Source organism: Mesoplodon mirus, assembly GCF_964341445.2.
Source record: "Mesoplodon mirus genome assembly, chromosome: 4".
Classification (NCBI taxonomy): domain Eukaryota; kingdom Metazoa; phylum Chordata; class Mammalia; order Artiodactyla; family Ziphiidae; genus Mesoplodon; species Mesoplodon mirus.
Genome location: NC_138979.1, coordinates 68,380,388 through 68,395,338, shown reverse-complemented (window position 1 = coordinate 68,395,338; position 14,951 = coordinate 68,380,388). Strand labels below are relative to the sequence as shown.

The 14,951-nt window shown below is 46.4% G+C and overlaps 1 protein-coding gene across 1 annotated transcript in view; it reads right to left on the bottom strand.

Moving 5' to 3' along the window:
• Nucleotides 1-571: 571 nt before the first annotated feature.
• Nucleotides 572-14,951, bottom strand: part of CHRNA7 (cholinergic receptor nicotinic alpha 7 subunit) — a gene marked incomplete at both ends in the record, with an annotated part of 130,544 nt that continues 116,164 nt past the window's right edge. The window contains 5 exons of the mRNA XM_082617046.1: nucleotides 572-1,090; nucleotides 6,305-6,414; nucleotides 9,940-10,026; nucleotides 11,423-11,617; nucleotides 12,586-12,753. Of these exons, the coding sequence (XP_082473172.1) occupies nucleotides 572-1,090; nucleotides 6,305-6,414; nucleotides 9,940-10,026; nucleotides 11,423-11,617; nucleotides 12,586-12,753 (1,079 nt within the window). The remainder of the gene's footprint in view (nucleotides 1,091-6,304; nucleotides 6,415-9,939; nucleotides 10,027-11,422; nucleotides 11,618-12,585; nucleotides 12,754-14,951) is intronic.

The following is a 14,951-nucleotide window of genomic DNA, read 5'->3' as shown; positions in this document are numbered from 1 at the left end:
ACTGTTTCTCTCTACCGTCTTTGGTAGAGAAAATTAAAGTCTGAATTGAAGAAAAACCAAGCAGTTGGGTTTTAAGTTTTAGTTTAGTTTAGTTTAGTTTCATCAATTATCTGATGGATTTACTGAGTGTGGTTTATTATGATGATAAGCTTGTCTAGATTTGTACACAGGCAAACCAGATATGAATTTTCATGTAAGCCCTCACAGCAAGTGACATGCAGGCATGCAGACCAGCTACCCAGGCCTCACCTGGCAGTCAGCCCTGAGCTACCCGAACCTCTTTGAAGGGCACACCAGGCAGTGGAGAATGGGCAAAGCGACCTCTCCAGGGTCCTGCTGACTATAAGGATGCTCGGAGGATATCGAGTGGCCCATCAAAGAGGGTTAAACAGAAACGTGCTGAGATCCTATTACTGAAAGTAACAAGTAAACTGAAACCGACATGACAGCGATAGGGTACATCTGCGTCCTCTGGTTTAACGGTGCTGTGGAATCAGCACCCCCAAGTTCTCCCTAAGCCAACGTCATTGCCCATCTCTGCGTTTCCTACATGCCAGGAGCCAGGACGGAGTCAAGCGAAATCTTTGGACACAGCCTCGACGAAGTTGGGCGCCGACATCAGGATGCCGATGGTGCAGAGGATGGTGAAGACCGAGAAAGCCATGAGGCACAGGCGGTCCACCACACAGGCCGCGAACTTCCACTCGCTGCACACGGCCTCGCTCTCGTCCTGGCAGCGGAAGCGGTGGGCGATGTAGCGCACCTCCTCCAGAATCTTGGCCAGGTCCGGATCCCCCTCCGAGGGCTGGCCGCCGTGCAGCAGGTGCTCATCGTGCGTGGGCGAGCAAGCCACGCGGCCGCACACGACCCCGGAGTCGGGGGTGGGTGCGCAGTGCACGCTGTCCAGGCCGCGGAAGCCGATGTACAGCAGGTTGCCGTTGGTAGCCGGCGGCCCCGCCACGGCGCTCATCTCCACGCTGGCCAGGCTGCAGCGGCGCTGCTTGTGCTGGCAGGCCGGCCGCACCTTGTCCTCCCCCGGTCTCTTCATGCGCAGGAACCAGGCACACCAGTTCAGGAGGATGACTCTCGTCTGCAGAGACAGCACACCGTTAGGGTGGCCGGGAAGGGCGCACGGCTGATCCGTCCAAGGGGATGCTGTGATACCAGCTAGACTTCGTGGGGGTGGACCCGAGGGGTGACAGGTCCCCAGGCCTTCCCAGGCGAGTTTACACAGGCAAGCAGTGCCAATGGGGTACAGTGGTTGAATTGAATGTGAGGCAATGACAAAGCAATACAGAAAATCACCCTGGGAAGGAACTATGCGCACACTGCCATCTCAAGGAGGACAGCCTGTGTGGGAGGAGAGGGCTGTCTTCTAAAGAGAGCCCTGAGCTGGGGAACAGAGCAAGTCACCCTCTCTGGTCCTTCCTCATCTGGAACTATGGACCACCAACTCTAACTCCCTGTGAGATACGCCAGTGTGCGGTGACAAACTCACAAGGGCACCCCTGGAGATGTTGAAGTTTCAAGGGCAACTCTGTGGCATGTGTCAGACACTGTGTGCACCCCTAGCCTGAAGCAGTTCAGACTGTCACATTAGATCACTGCATTCCTTGCATGATGTCCTATCCTTGCAAAGTAAATTTTGGAACTTGTCCTGATAAAAGGCAAGTGCCAAGAGTCATCGTGGAACAGACAAGGAGGGTAGCATGCTCCCAAGATGAGAGAAGTTTGCTGTGCCAATAGGTGCTAAGCTGTCGGGGTATAAGTACTTAGTAAGTTGTTTTGACCTGTTTAAATAACAGAACCGTTAGGTATTCCTCTTGTCCTAGGTGCTCTGTGGGAAAAAACAAACAAACCAACAAACCAACCCTGAGACATGAAAGTTGTGAACCATGGGAGTTTAGGAAACTCTAACGTAACTCATTAGGCTGCAGTGAAGACTGAAGGAGATGATATGAGACAAAATGCTGTGAAAAGTCTGAAGCTGGGGTTGGCAGACTTTCTTTAAAGGGCCAAACAGTAAATATTTTAGCTTTGCTGATATAGTGCAAAGTCAGCCATACATGCAAAAGAGCAAAGAGGCTTTTTTTTTCTAATAAAATTTTATTTGCAAAAGCAGTTGGCAGGTTGGATTTGGCCACCAGGGCCATAGTTTGCCGACCTCTGGCCTAAAGTGTTTTATAAACATACATTGCCTGCATGCATAGAAGATGCTGGAGAGATTTGTTTCTCCCTTCTAATAGAAAGAAGGGAGCCTTGTGAAACCTCAATCCAGCTTTTAAAAAATTCTTGCAAGCCTATTTAGGCAAGTGCAAGAAAAGTGAGCCCTTTCCCTGAAATGATCCAGATACTGATTTGAATTTTGGTTTATGATTGTAGGCAAATTTCCATCAGCAGTGTAGCAGGTATGCTTCCCATCTGTAAGTGCAGGCAGCAAGTTGTGAAATTCGTGTCTGCCACCCTTGTTTTGGTAACCATTTTTATGATACTTATCAAAGATAACTGCAGTTATCTGGTGTGGAGACAGCAATGAAAAGAACAAAAAGGCGTAAGAGCAGTTTTGCAGCAGCTGTAAAGATCACCCTCTGTCCATCATAGGCAGCACTTTTTATCCTGCCCACACCCTATGGACATACCTCCAGAGCCTGGAAAAGCCAAACTGCAGACTCTGTTTTCCAGGATCAGTAAGGAGCAGAAACACACAGCCCCATGTGGACACTCCACGTGAGGCTCAAGACAAGCCATCTCACCTGGGCATCTCAGGGTTCAGTGAAGTGAGTATAATTCCCCCATTTTACAGATAAAGAAGCTGAGGCTCAGGGGGAGGTGGTGGGGAGTTTGGGGTGAGCAGGTGCAAACCATTATATATAGAATGGTTAAACAACAAGGTCCTACTGTATAGCAGAGGGAACTGTATTGAATATCCTGTAATAAACCATAATGGAAAAGAATCTGAAAAAGAATATATATGTATATGTATAACTGAATCACTTTGCTGTACACCAGAAACTAACACAGCATTGTAAATCAACTATACTTGAATAAAATAAATTTTAAAAAAAGAATCTGAGGCTCAAAGAGGCAAATAAATTGGGTCAAGGTCACACAGTGAGTTTGAGTCACCCAATGTGTTCAGACTTCCACAGCCTCATCTATAAAGGGGTCTGCTAGGTTCTCTGCAAGCCCCCTGTGACTTTAGCCAAACCCCAACTCAGAAGGCACCAGGAAGTTGGGGCCAGAGCTCAAGGGAGCACATGGGACAGTGAGTGTGCCCAAACCCAGAGGCAGCCTGGAAGGGACAGCTGAGCCTCAGATCCAGGGCTGTGCCTGCCAAGTGGGGGTCTGCACATACCCTGGGGCATAGCTCAAGCTAAATCTATTTTGAATTTCATGGCCTAAATCATTATCTTTCAAGGCTAAAGCATCTCAGAAGATGAGATTATCCTCTTGGCACTTCTCAGACTGTGCTTGTGACCTCTGCTGTTAGGTTATGGTTTTGTTTCTGGCTGTGTGAATGTCACATAATGCCACTGCACCGGCAGTGTCTTCTTCATGGCAACAGATCACAATGAAAGCCCCTCGGAGGCTGTTTATGTTTCATATACACATGGAAAGAAAAAAAAAACGCAGTGTATTATATAAAGTGAAAGAGAAATACAAGTTTCATATCTGCTTTGCACCATTGGCTTTAACATGCTCTTGCGCTGAAAGGTGAATAATCAGCATATGCTCTTAATTCAGATTTTTCTGGAACAGTAAAGTGCTACCACATCATTAAAAATGGTTTTGTATCTTACTGCCTTAATCCCCTTGTCTTTACATCAGTCAAAACAGAATAAGAATATGTGTTTATATTTTGGCATCTGCATAAACACTGGAAGGAAAAAGAAATTAACTGAAATGGTTAGAAATTGGTGGTGGAAGTAGGGGGAGGGGCAGGAATGGGAGCAGGAGTTCCTTATGTGTGTGTGTGTGTGTGTGTGTATATATATATATATATATTTTTTTTTTTTTTTTGCGGTACGCGGGCCTCTCACTGCTGTGGCCTCTCCTGTTGCGGAGCACAGGCTCCGGACGCGCAGGCTCAGCAGCCATGGCTCACGGGCCCAGCCGCTCCGCGGCATGTGGGATCTTCCTGGATTGGGGCACGAACCCGTGTCCCCTGCATTGGCAGGCAGACTCTCAACCACTGCGCCACCAGGGAAGCCCATGTATAATTCTTTGATTTTGACTTCTGAAACATGTAAATGTTATTGCAAACAAATGGGTGGATAGACAAGAAAGTGTATCAGAGTTATAAGGAAGTCAGATGAGAATGTAGGTGAATGTGTGCAAATGTATCTCAGCTTCTTTTGTTGAGGGGGGAGGCACTTCTCAAAACAAGCCCGCAGACTGTGGTGATGTGACCCATGTGGGAGGTGGCACCATTTTGGGGAGCCCAATGCTAATGCCACGAGAGAATTATTAAGTGTAAGGATTTGCTGTGGAAAAGAATTCAAGGGCAGTCACTGTGTAAAGCCAATTTCTTAAAAAAAAAAAGTGGTCTTGCCTAAGTTAATTTTTGGGTAACTGTAAATTATTGCACAATGGATGTTTTTGAAGGGCCAAGAACTCCCTGCTCCTGGAGATTAAGGGAATGCATCTTACATCTTGCAGTTACATTTAGTGCACTGGTGAGTCCTAAATTGACTCTGAACTTGCAGGCAATTTTTATGGGTCTGCAAAGACAGGCTTGTTTTGGCATGAGAGGGCTTCTTTAGCTCCCAACTGTCCCTAAGCCATGCTCTCTCGATGGGAAGACTGGAGGGTTTGTGGGGCCCAAGTAAGAAGTGGGGTGAGGGGTTGGGGGGCAGCTCTGCCCTGCCGGGGGTTTGGTCACACCAAGTGAGGCGGGGAAAGTCCAGGCCCTGCTTGTCCCCCAACCAAGTTTTCCCAAGTGCCTGGCGAGGGTGGTGTAGAGCTTTGGACATTGGACTCCAAAGGAGCATGGCCCATGGCTGGGGAAGCATCAGCACACGCCACAACACATCAGTGCTAGGAGGCACTGGGACCATGTGGCCTGACCTGGGCTCAGATGACAAACATTTATTTACCATCCATTTCCTTTTTTGTTTTTAATATTTATTTATTTATTTAGCTGCACCAGGTCCTAGTTGCGGCACTCAGGATATTCTTTGCCGTGTGCGGGATCTTGAGTTGTGGAATGCGAACTCTTAGTTGCAGCATGTGGGATCTAGTTCCCTGGCCAGGGATCAAACCTGGGCCCCCTGCATTGGGAGCACAGAGTCTTACCCATTGGACCACCAGGGAAGTCCCATCCATCCATTTCCTTTTATCCCATCCTCCTTCCCCACTGTTAACTACTTACACCTTATTTTATAGGCTTTTGGTTAAATCACCTTCCTATGTGTATTGTGATAAAAGAAAGTTTCACATACTGAGATATAGGGAAGTCATTCTGGCTTATACATGTTAACTTGAATTTGATGCTAACTAAAATAGCCTGTTTGTGGCCTATCAAACAATTATTAGAGAAAAGGGCACATTGACCAGAAGTAAAGAATGTCCATGATAAAAATAAAGATTAAATTCCTCTCTTCCTGGAACACCAATGCTGGTCCTCCGATGATAAGACTCCCTTCTCAGGCGCCAAGGCCATGCTGACTTGTCGTGTACGTGCTAATCTGTGTTTTTGTTTTGTTTTGTTTTGTTTACCTTGAAGAAATGTAACCCCGACTCATTTCATGTTCTTTGTTCTGACAGGATATAAAACTGTGCTGAAAACCCTGCTTCTCCAGAGCAGCTTCTCAGATTAATCTGGGAAGCCGGCTTCCAGGCTAGTCCTCAGTTTGACTCAAATAAAACTCTTTTCTATTCTTCTTATTGATAGTTTATTGATTATTTTCATTGACAACTGATTGTATATATTTGTACACTGTTCACTCTATTTCTTACTCTTTTCACTCCCCATTCTGTTTTGAAGATCCAACCTGCAGCTGTGTGCTCATCTTGTGTGTTGCTTCTAACAGTGTACATGCAAAAAGGAGGTTTAGAAACACTGTCCAGTGAAAGGTGCACAGTGTTCGACCTGAGCCCTGCTCTGGGATATCAGATTGTAAGGACAGCCCCATGGGACCCTAAAAGCATTCACCATACTGCCCTGGATGCAGAGATATGCAGACAGGTAAGAAATTGCAGCTTTTCGTTTGTGGGATTTTTAAAATAGATAAGTCATCCTCAGAGCCTCCTCTGGGGAGCAGCCCTGACCCCCCTCTGGTGGAGGAGGTGGGGAGGAACTCACCCACTTGGGCATCTTGCCACCGTCGGGGTCATGGTGGTGGTACTGTAGCACGATCACTGTGACAACCACGGAGAGGCCCACGATGATCATGGTGCTAGCGAAGTACTGGGCTGCAGAGAGAGCAGATGCAGGGGAGACCTGGGGCCTAGGTCACAGCGGGTCACCATGGCTCAGTGCAGGGGACCCAGACTGTGTCTTGACAACCAGGGGCTGGGGAGCAATGCCCAAGAACAGAGCAGGACCCCCTCCAGGCCTGTAGCCCACCACGCACATTCCTGGAGGGCAGATGCCAATCCAGAGCACACAGACCTCCTCCTCCCACCCTGCTGAGCGGCCTCACCAGCTGACTGCACTGCTGGGAACCCTGCCTGCCTCACCCTTCAGTGAAAGCTAACTGCACCTCACAGGATGGTGATAAGGTTGTCTGATGAGAAAGCACCATTGTCAGAACTGAAACCACCTGGACACAGAAGGTGTGATCACCACTGTGATGACTGTAGGCCACGGACAGGCTTCAGGGATCTAGCAAGGGCAGATCCAGGTGCCACTGGCTGACTTATCAGACCTGGAAAATGACTCTACTAATGATAGAGTCTGGCCCCATCTACTTACTGAGAGCCACAGGGGTGGGGAGTGCCAGCTGTGCAGCTGGAAGAAGAGGTCAGCTGCAGTGTCTTTTCAGGCTGAGAACATCAGCTTCAGCTCTGATGGGCAAGGATGCGTTTCTCCACCTTGGACCAGGTGAGAAGCAGCATGGAGCTTCCCCACCGGGTCCACTGGTGGCCGTCTGTGAGCTTGGACAGACCACTCAGCCTCTCTGGGCCTCAGCTTCTTCACCGGTATAACAGGGATGGAAATGCCTTCTCTGAAGGGTTGGCACAAGGATTAGCAATTTTATGGGCCAAGGGTATAGGAGAAAGCTGGCATGGGTGGGCATTCCTTAACTGCCAACTCTGATTAGTAAGCCTTCAGTGTGGGGGAGGCATAAATCAGGAGGTTGGGATTAACATACACACGGCTATATATAAAATAGATAACCAACAAGGACCTACTGTACTATACAGGGAACAATACTCAATATTTTGTAATAATTGTAGGTTATTTGTAAAAACCTATAAGGGAAAAGAATCAGGCTGTACACCTGAAACCAACACAACATTGTAAATCAATAAAATAAATAAATAAAATAAAAAGGGATTAGAAGCAAAGATGGATTCAAGTATAAAAACAGTATTAAAAAGTAATGAAACAAAAAATATATACAATGTCTCTCTAAGCAACAGAATAAATTATCCTAACATAAATGCAAACAAACAAACAAAGCTTCAGTGTGGCCAACCACCAAGGGGCTGGGCTCTTAAAGAAAGCATCTTGGTACGAGGCTAAGTGTGTAGCCACACACTTGGTTAAAAACACCTCCTGCCCTCCAGACAGGCATGAACTCACTGCTCTCCCATGGAGACCAAGAGGAACCTATAAGGAGCTACCAGAGGTGGACATTTGAGACTTAACATCAGCATCAGGGACCTCTGGGAAGGGAAGGGAGGGGGGACCAAACTGTGACTGTTATGGGCTGCATACTGTGTCCCCCTAAAACTTATATGTTGAAGCTGTAAACCCCAAGTACCTTAGAATGTGACTGTGTTTGAAGAGAGGGCATTTAAAGAGGGAATTAAGTTAAAATGAGATTGTTAGTGTGGCACCTGGTCCAATCTGACTGGTGTCCTTATTATAAGAAGGGGAAATTTGGACACACAAAGAGGCACAGGGATGTGAAGATACAAAGGAAAGACCATGTGGGGACACAGCGGAGGGTGCCCATCTGCAAGACAAAGAAAGAGGCCTCAGGAGAAACCAACCCAGCCGGCACCTTGACCTTGGACTTCCAGCCTCCAAAACTGTGAGCACATAAATTTTTCCTGTGTAAGGCACCCAGTCTGTGGAATTTTATTGTGGTAGCCTTAGCAGACTAATACAACGACCTAAGGAGGGATCCAGGCTGACTGGATCCCACAGCTGAAATCTCAACAACAGAGGTCAAAGGCCAATAGCATCCCATCCTTCTAGATGTGGGTATGCACCAACCAAGCCTGTGGGTTCATCATACACAACAGGGCCTGCCGACTGCCCCTTTAAGGGTGGTTTCTGCTGCAGGTCTCTATTGAAAGCATTGTGCTAGAAGGTAGAAAGGATGGGGTCAGAATGTCAGGTTGAAAGACGGTTCCTTGCTTCCAGGATGGTACGGAGAGAAATATGACACCCTCAGAGGCTTTTTATACCAACAGTCTCTCTGGTCAAAATATTACACATCCAGAAACCTCCAATAAGAAGGGCCTTGGCTTCTTAATTTGTGAAGCTTGGCGATATCATGCAAGGCCCCCCACTCCCACTTACCCCTGGTTAACCACACAGGACTGCCACCGGTATACTGCTTTCCTGTTTCTGACCTCCACCGCCAAATGGGAGAGGGGACTCTCATTAAAACTAATATCTATTGGCAGAATGTTTGCTTCCTGTCCTCACAACTGGCTTGGAGGTCTGGTTCCCTGACCAGGAACAGAACCCTGGCTGCAGTGGCCAGGGTGCTGGGTCCTAACCTCTGGGCCACTGAGCACCCCTCGGCACGCTCCTGCTAATTCCAGTTCAGTCCAGGGAGGTTCACAGCAACAGGTGATGCTGCCTCCTGTTTCTGTCATCCTTCCTTGGGCAGAAGGTCATCCTTACACCTGCATTTGTGTGTGGTTTGTGCATCCCCTGCTGGACCAGTCCCTGCTTCACCTACACCCTACTCACATGACTGACTTTCCCCCCTAATTGCAGAGCCTAATCAGTAAATACCTACATCCTTGTCCCGCTGCCCCGAAGCTAGTGATTGTTTAATCTTTAGTTCAGAATGGCTCCCCTTTGATAGTTTAACGAAGGGAAGACCTCCACCCCTTGAAGGTACTTAGCCCAAGGGGCTAAGAGGGCTGTGCCCCTCTGCTGGTTTCCCTGGTAACCGGTGGGCCAATCTGACTTCAATTCCCCTAGATAACTGGTGGGGTGTCACTCCAGGACCCTTTTGCTTCAGATGTGTAAGATCTCCCATCTACCAAACAACTGATGTCCTGTCTCTGGACTCTTTCTTCAGTCTTGAGTCTGGGCAAGTATAGGGCTTGCAGGCCTGCGGGGTGCAGCCCAACATGTGGCCAAAACATATTTGTCCTCTTCACCTTCCCTCACAAGCTTTAACTTTCTACAGAGACATCGAGTTATCTCAAGAAACAATGGCTGAGAGTTAATGTGTAACAAATAATTTGTGGAAAAACAGTGACTCAAGCTAAAATAATGAATCTTTAATGGTAAAAATCTCTGGCTCCGTAACAAGTGTGAGGGGGGCATTGTGGGAGAAAAGGGGGCATTTCTGCAACTTAAGGCCAAACCACAAAGCCAGACTCCCCCTCCCCTTCTATGTGCCAGGTGAGCAGAGGCCATGGGTCAACTCTGAGTAGTTACAGCAAGTCATCTCGTCACAGAAGAAAAGGGGGGCCATGCAGCTCTCCGGGGTCCTTCGGGACACGTTTCTACTCTCTGCCTGTGCTGCAAAATCCCAGGCACTAAGCCTATGTCTTTAGAGGAGCTGGATGCTTGCTTACCTATCAAGGGCACTGAGTCAGAGGTCGCAGGCATGATCTCAGCCACCAGCAGCATGAAGACGGTAAGAGAGAGTAAAACTGTGATCCCTGGAACAGAGACATACAGTGGCCCCTGAGACAGAACAGATGGTAAGGCCTGAACTCCATCCAGCCCAAGAGCCAAAGGAGGTGTGGAGGGAGGGATGGTGGTGGCCATGATATTCCTGAAACCAAATGCACGGTTTTCTATATTGATGGGAATGGGCATCTTTCTGGGGACAGTCTGTGTCATTTACCGGAGTCCCAGAGGAGTTCCTGGGAAAACAAACTTAGGAGCCAGAACTTTAGAAGAACAACTCAAAATAAATCATTGACCTCAGCACATGTATCTCTCATTTTCTTTATTACATTAGTATCGAGAGGTAGTTTCATGTAGCAGGAAAAAGAAAATATACAGTTTGAAGACCTGGCTTTTGTTCTTAACTTTTCTACTTACTAGCTGCGTAACCTCGGATAGGTCATTTAATGTGCCTGAGGCTCTTGTATGAATGAAAAATATCACCTGCCATATCAGTAAACAAAGGATGTTGCAGCCATCAAGCCATCACATTACAGCCTCCCCAATGGTGCACCCTGAGGGGACTCGGGATGAGAAAACACAGGATACTGGCCCCAGAGAGCTGAGGTGCATATCAAAGGATTGATTTCAGTGAGCCCAGACTCTTGCATCTTCCCATACACAGAAAAGCACTAAATTCATTAACTCGAGGTGTTTGGTTTTCTTTAATCAACAGTAATCTTTTGATGTTTTGACTACCTGGTCTTTGTGGCAAAAACTCCTATATACCCTGGCTCCTCCCTTCCCTCCTCAGAGCCGTCCCTAGAACTATCTGAGATGCTATGTCTCAGGCTTGAAGTCCTCAGAAAGTCCACCAAATAAAATATAATTCTTAACTTTTCGGTTGAACATTTTTTTTCAGTTGACACTCACAGTCAGAAGTTATAGGTTTGAGAATGACTTCTACGTGTACCAAATAGGATCTTTAGTAACTCTTTGAGATGCTGTGGAGCTCATTTCACCAATCTAAATCATAGTTTTCTTATCCTCCTATTGGAGGATCATCAGGAACACTGTGTGTGGCCATATATAAATGCAAGCTGATACTATATTAAACTAAACTGTGTCCTGTCCACAATGAATTCCAGCTGGTTGCCACCAAGGGGTGGGGTGGGGTAGGGTGGGGTGGGGTGGCAGAAGGGGAGAAGGCACAGGCCCCTCATGGAGGAATCAGTTCTTCCCTGGGCATCCCCATCCTCTCTGCAGGATCAGAGGAGCCTGTGGAATCTCAAGAGGGCCTGGCCATCCTGCACAGCGGGCTGTGGTGTCAGGGAGCCACCCTGGGCTGGGATGCATGGAGTGGGCCCTGGACATCTCTGCACCTAGAGCCCAGACTGCCACCCTCAAGGCAGGGCCCTCCCATCCCAGCTCAGACCCGGTACTCACCCAGGGAGATTTTCTCCCCAGAGTCTGCAGGGAGCAAGAACACGAGGAGGGCCAGGGCAGAGATGAGCACGCAGGGAATGAGAAGGTTGAGGCCATAGTACAGGGTCCTGCGGCGGATGGTGACAGTGAAGGTCACATCCGGGTATGGCTCTTTGCAGCACTCATAGTACTTCTCACTCCGCTTGCCAGGGATCCCTTCAGTTCCAGGGGAAGAAAGGAACCACCGTTGAATAAAAGGAAGCAGTTTATTTTAAGGGGTTATAACACACACACAGAGCCATGGAATTTGTTAAGTGCAAAAAACTGGCTAATTGTTGTCTGAATAAACACTTTAGGTTTATTATAGATTTATTTATGGGTATCTTAGTGATATTTGAACAAATTGGCAGGTTTTTTATGTATTCAAATTACATGTGCTCTAGACTGAATGTGTCCCCCGCAAGGTTCATATGTTGAAATCCTAACCTCCACAGTGATGGTTATTTGGAGGTGAGGCCTTTGGGAGGTGATTAGGTCATGAGGGGGAGCCCTTGGGAATGGAATTAGTGCCCTTATAAAAGGGACCCCAGTGAGCTCCCCTGTTCCTGATGCCATGTGAGGACACAGCTTGAAGACAGCTGTCTATGAACCAGGAAGCAGGTCCTCACCAGACGCTGAGTCTGCCAGCACCTTGATCTTGGACTCACAGCTTCCAAACTATGAGAAATAACTGTCTGTTGTTTATAAGCTACCCGGTCTATGGTATTCTGTTATAGCAGCCTGAACAGACTAAGACACCATTATTATAAATAATACATTGTAAACTCGACACCATTATAAATGTAGTTATCGTTTTCTATTTAAAATCATCAAATATAGGTTCCCATCAACTACAATTTGCTGTTCCACCTGATTTTAGGGATGAAGCAGATTTGAATAATGTAGAGATGCCCATACTAGCACTGACCTTACCATAACTGCAAGTTCCTTATGGAAAGCACTGAATTTTCTAATTGTTTTTTGTTTCTCATCCTAGAGCTCTCAGTAAATCATGGAGAATGTTGCAGGGTTCAATAAATGCTCATGCTGAAAAGCAGAGTGGAAAATCCCAAACTTTTTAAGCAAGCACAGTAATAAAGCAGCTTCCTCTTATGTTGCCAGTATCACGTCTTTGCTGGGCTTACCCACAAGGTCCCATTCTCCATTTGCAATATAGCCGCTGATGTCTGCCTCCTGCATCTGCAGATCCAAGGACCACCCTCCATAAGACCAGGACCCAAACTTCAGTTTGCACTGCTGCACATCAAAGGGGAACCATCGCACATCAATGTAGCAGGAGCTCTTGAAGATGCCTACGTGGGCAATGAGACAGACCAAGATGGAAGCTGGCTGAGACCTGCTTTAAACATACAGCAGTCTCACACTGTTGGTGGGAATGTAAATTGGTGCAGCCACTATGGAAACAGTACAGGGGCTCCTCAAAAAATTACAAAAAGAACTAAAAATGATCCAGCGATCCCACTCCTGGGTATACATGGAAAGGAAACAAAATCAGTATCCCACAAAGATATTTGCACCCCACTGCAGCATTACTCACAATAGCCAAGACATGGAAACAACCTAAGTGTTTGTCAATGGATAAACAGATAAAGTATTATATATATATATATATATATATATATATATATGTATATATATATATGTGTGTGTGTGTGTGTATATATATATATATATGTAAAATCAAATTTATGTGGATTATATGGAATATTATTCAGCCTTTAAAAAGATGAAAATCCTGCCATTTGCAACAACATGGATGAAGCTGGAGGGCTTTATGCTAAGTGAAATAAGCCACACACAGAAAGAAAGATCCTGTATAATATCACTTACATGAAGAATTAAAAAAAAAAAAGTTGAACTCACAGAAACAGAGTAGAATGGTGGTTGCCAAGGGCTGGAGGGTGGGGGAAATGGGGGAGAGGTTGATCAAAAAGGGAACATGGGGCTTCCCTGGTGGTGCAGTGGTTGAGAGTCCGCCTGCCGATGCAGGGGACACGGGTTCGTGCCCCAGTCCGGGGAAATCCCACATGCCGCGGAGCGACTGGGCCCGTGAGCCATGGCCGCTGAGCCTGCGCGTCCGGAGCCTGTGCTCTGCAATGGGAGAGGCCACAACAGTGAGAGGCCCGCATACCGCAAAAAAAAAAAAAAAAAAAAAAAGGGAACAAACTTTCAGTTATAAGGTGGATTCATTTTGAGGATCTGATGTACAGCATGGTGACTACAGTTAATCATATTTTATACTTGAAATTAACTATGTGAGGTGACGGGTGTGTTAATTAACCTGATTGTGGAAATAAATGATTTCACAATATATATACATATGCATGTGTGTGTGTGTGTATATATATATATATATACATACATGCATATGCATATATATCATGTATATACATACATATATTATACACATATATGTGTATGTGTATATATATATTACAATTTCATTTGTCAACTACACCTCAATAATGCTGGAAAAAATTAAAATAAATGCACAGCAATCCCTTGGTCTCCATCCCATACACTATTCATAACACACAAAGCCTACTCTTCATGGAGTGAAAAGCTTGCTAGCCTGATCAAGCATCGGCAGGTTAAACGATGCATCATTTCTGATGCTCTGCATGTCTCACAATCAATGCTGTGCACACATCCCCTGGACCATTTGAGATCCCTTCAGGAGGAGGCAGTGTGAGTACCGGGGCCTCTCACCTGGGTGTGACCAGAGAGGCTTCAGCCCATCCTGCCCGTCCAAACTAGACCTGTCCAGGACAAGCTGGGTCTTTCTGGAAAAATCTCTAGAAAAGAAGTTCAGCTGAAGCTTTACTGCCTTTTGCGTTTCAAAGGCTACATCGACATCTTCTGCTCTGAGAGATTTCTGGGCAAAGAATTAAACATTCTGTAAACTTGCTCTTGCCATGCATGTGCATCTCCAAATTCTAAACAGTAAGAAAGATGTAAAGAATGTGAAAAAATCCTATAGAAGCTGATAAAAATGATGAAGAGCTTAGAAACAGAATCTGAAAGGTCTGTGTGCGTCTGTGTGACTGTGTGTGGTGAGGGGCAGGATAAGCATTTTCTTTAGGTTAAAAATTGAGGACATACTTGGTTATCTAGAAATATATGTGGAAGATAATTTTAACTAGCCTGAATTCTAGATTATAAACAGAACCTAATAGGTTTTAGTTGAAGAGGTAGTGTTTGGACAAAAGCTAGAGTTTCCACTGAAAAGAGGGACAGGACAAGTTGGGAGTAAATTTCCCAACAGGTCACTGAGATAAGCCCACACCAGCCATTTATGCCCATGTGCTCCTTGCTGCCCAGAAAAAGACCAGAAGGCAGTGATGGCACAAATAGCTAAGGGTCCCAGTGCTCAGAGGGACAGGGCAGACGCTCTGTAAATTTCTGCTTCCAAATTTAAAACAATGAATGGAGGGACTCAACTTGCTAACAGGGACACCCCACCCACCCTAAGTCAAGCTGGGAAAGGATA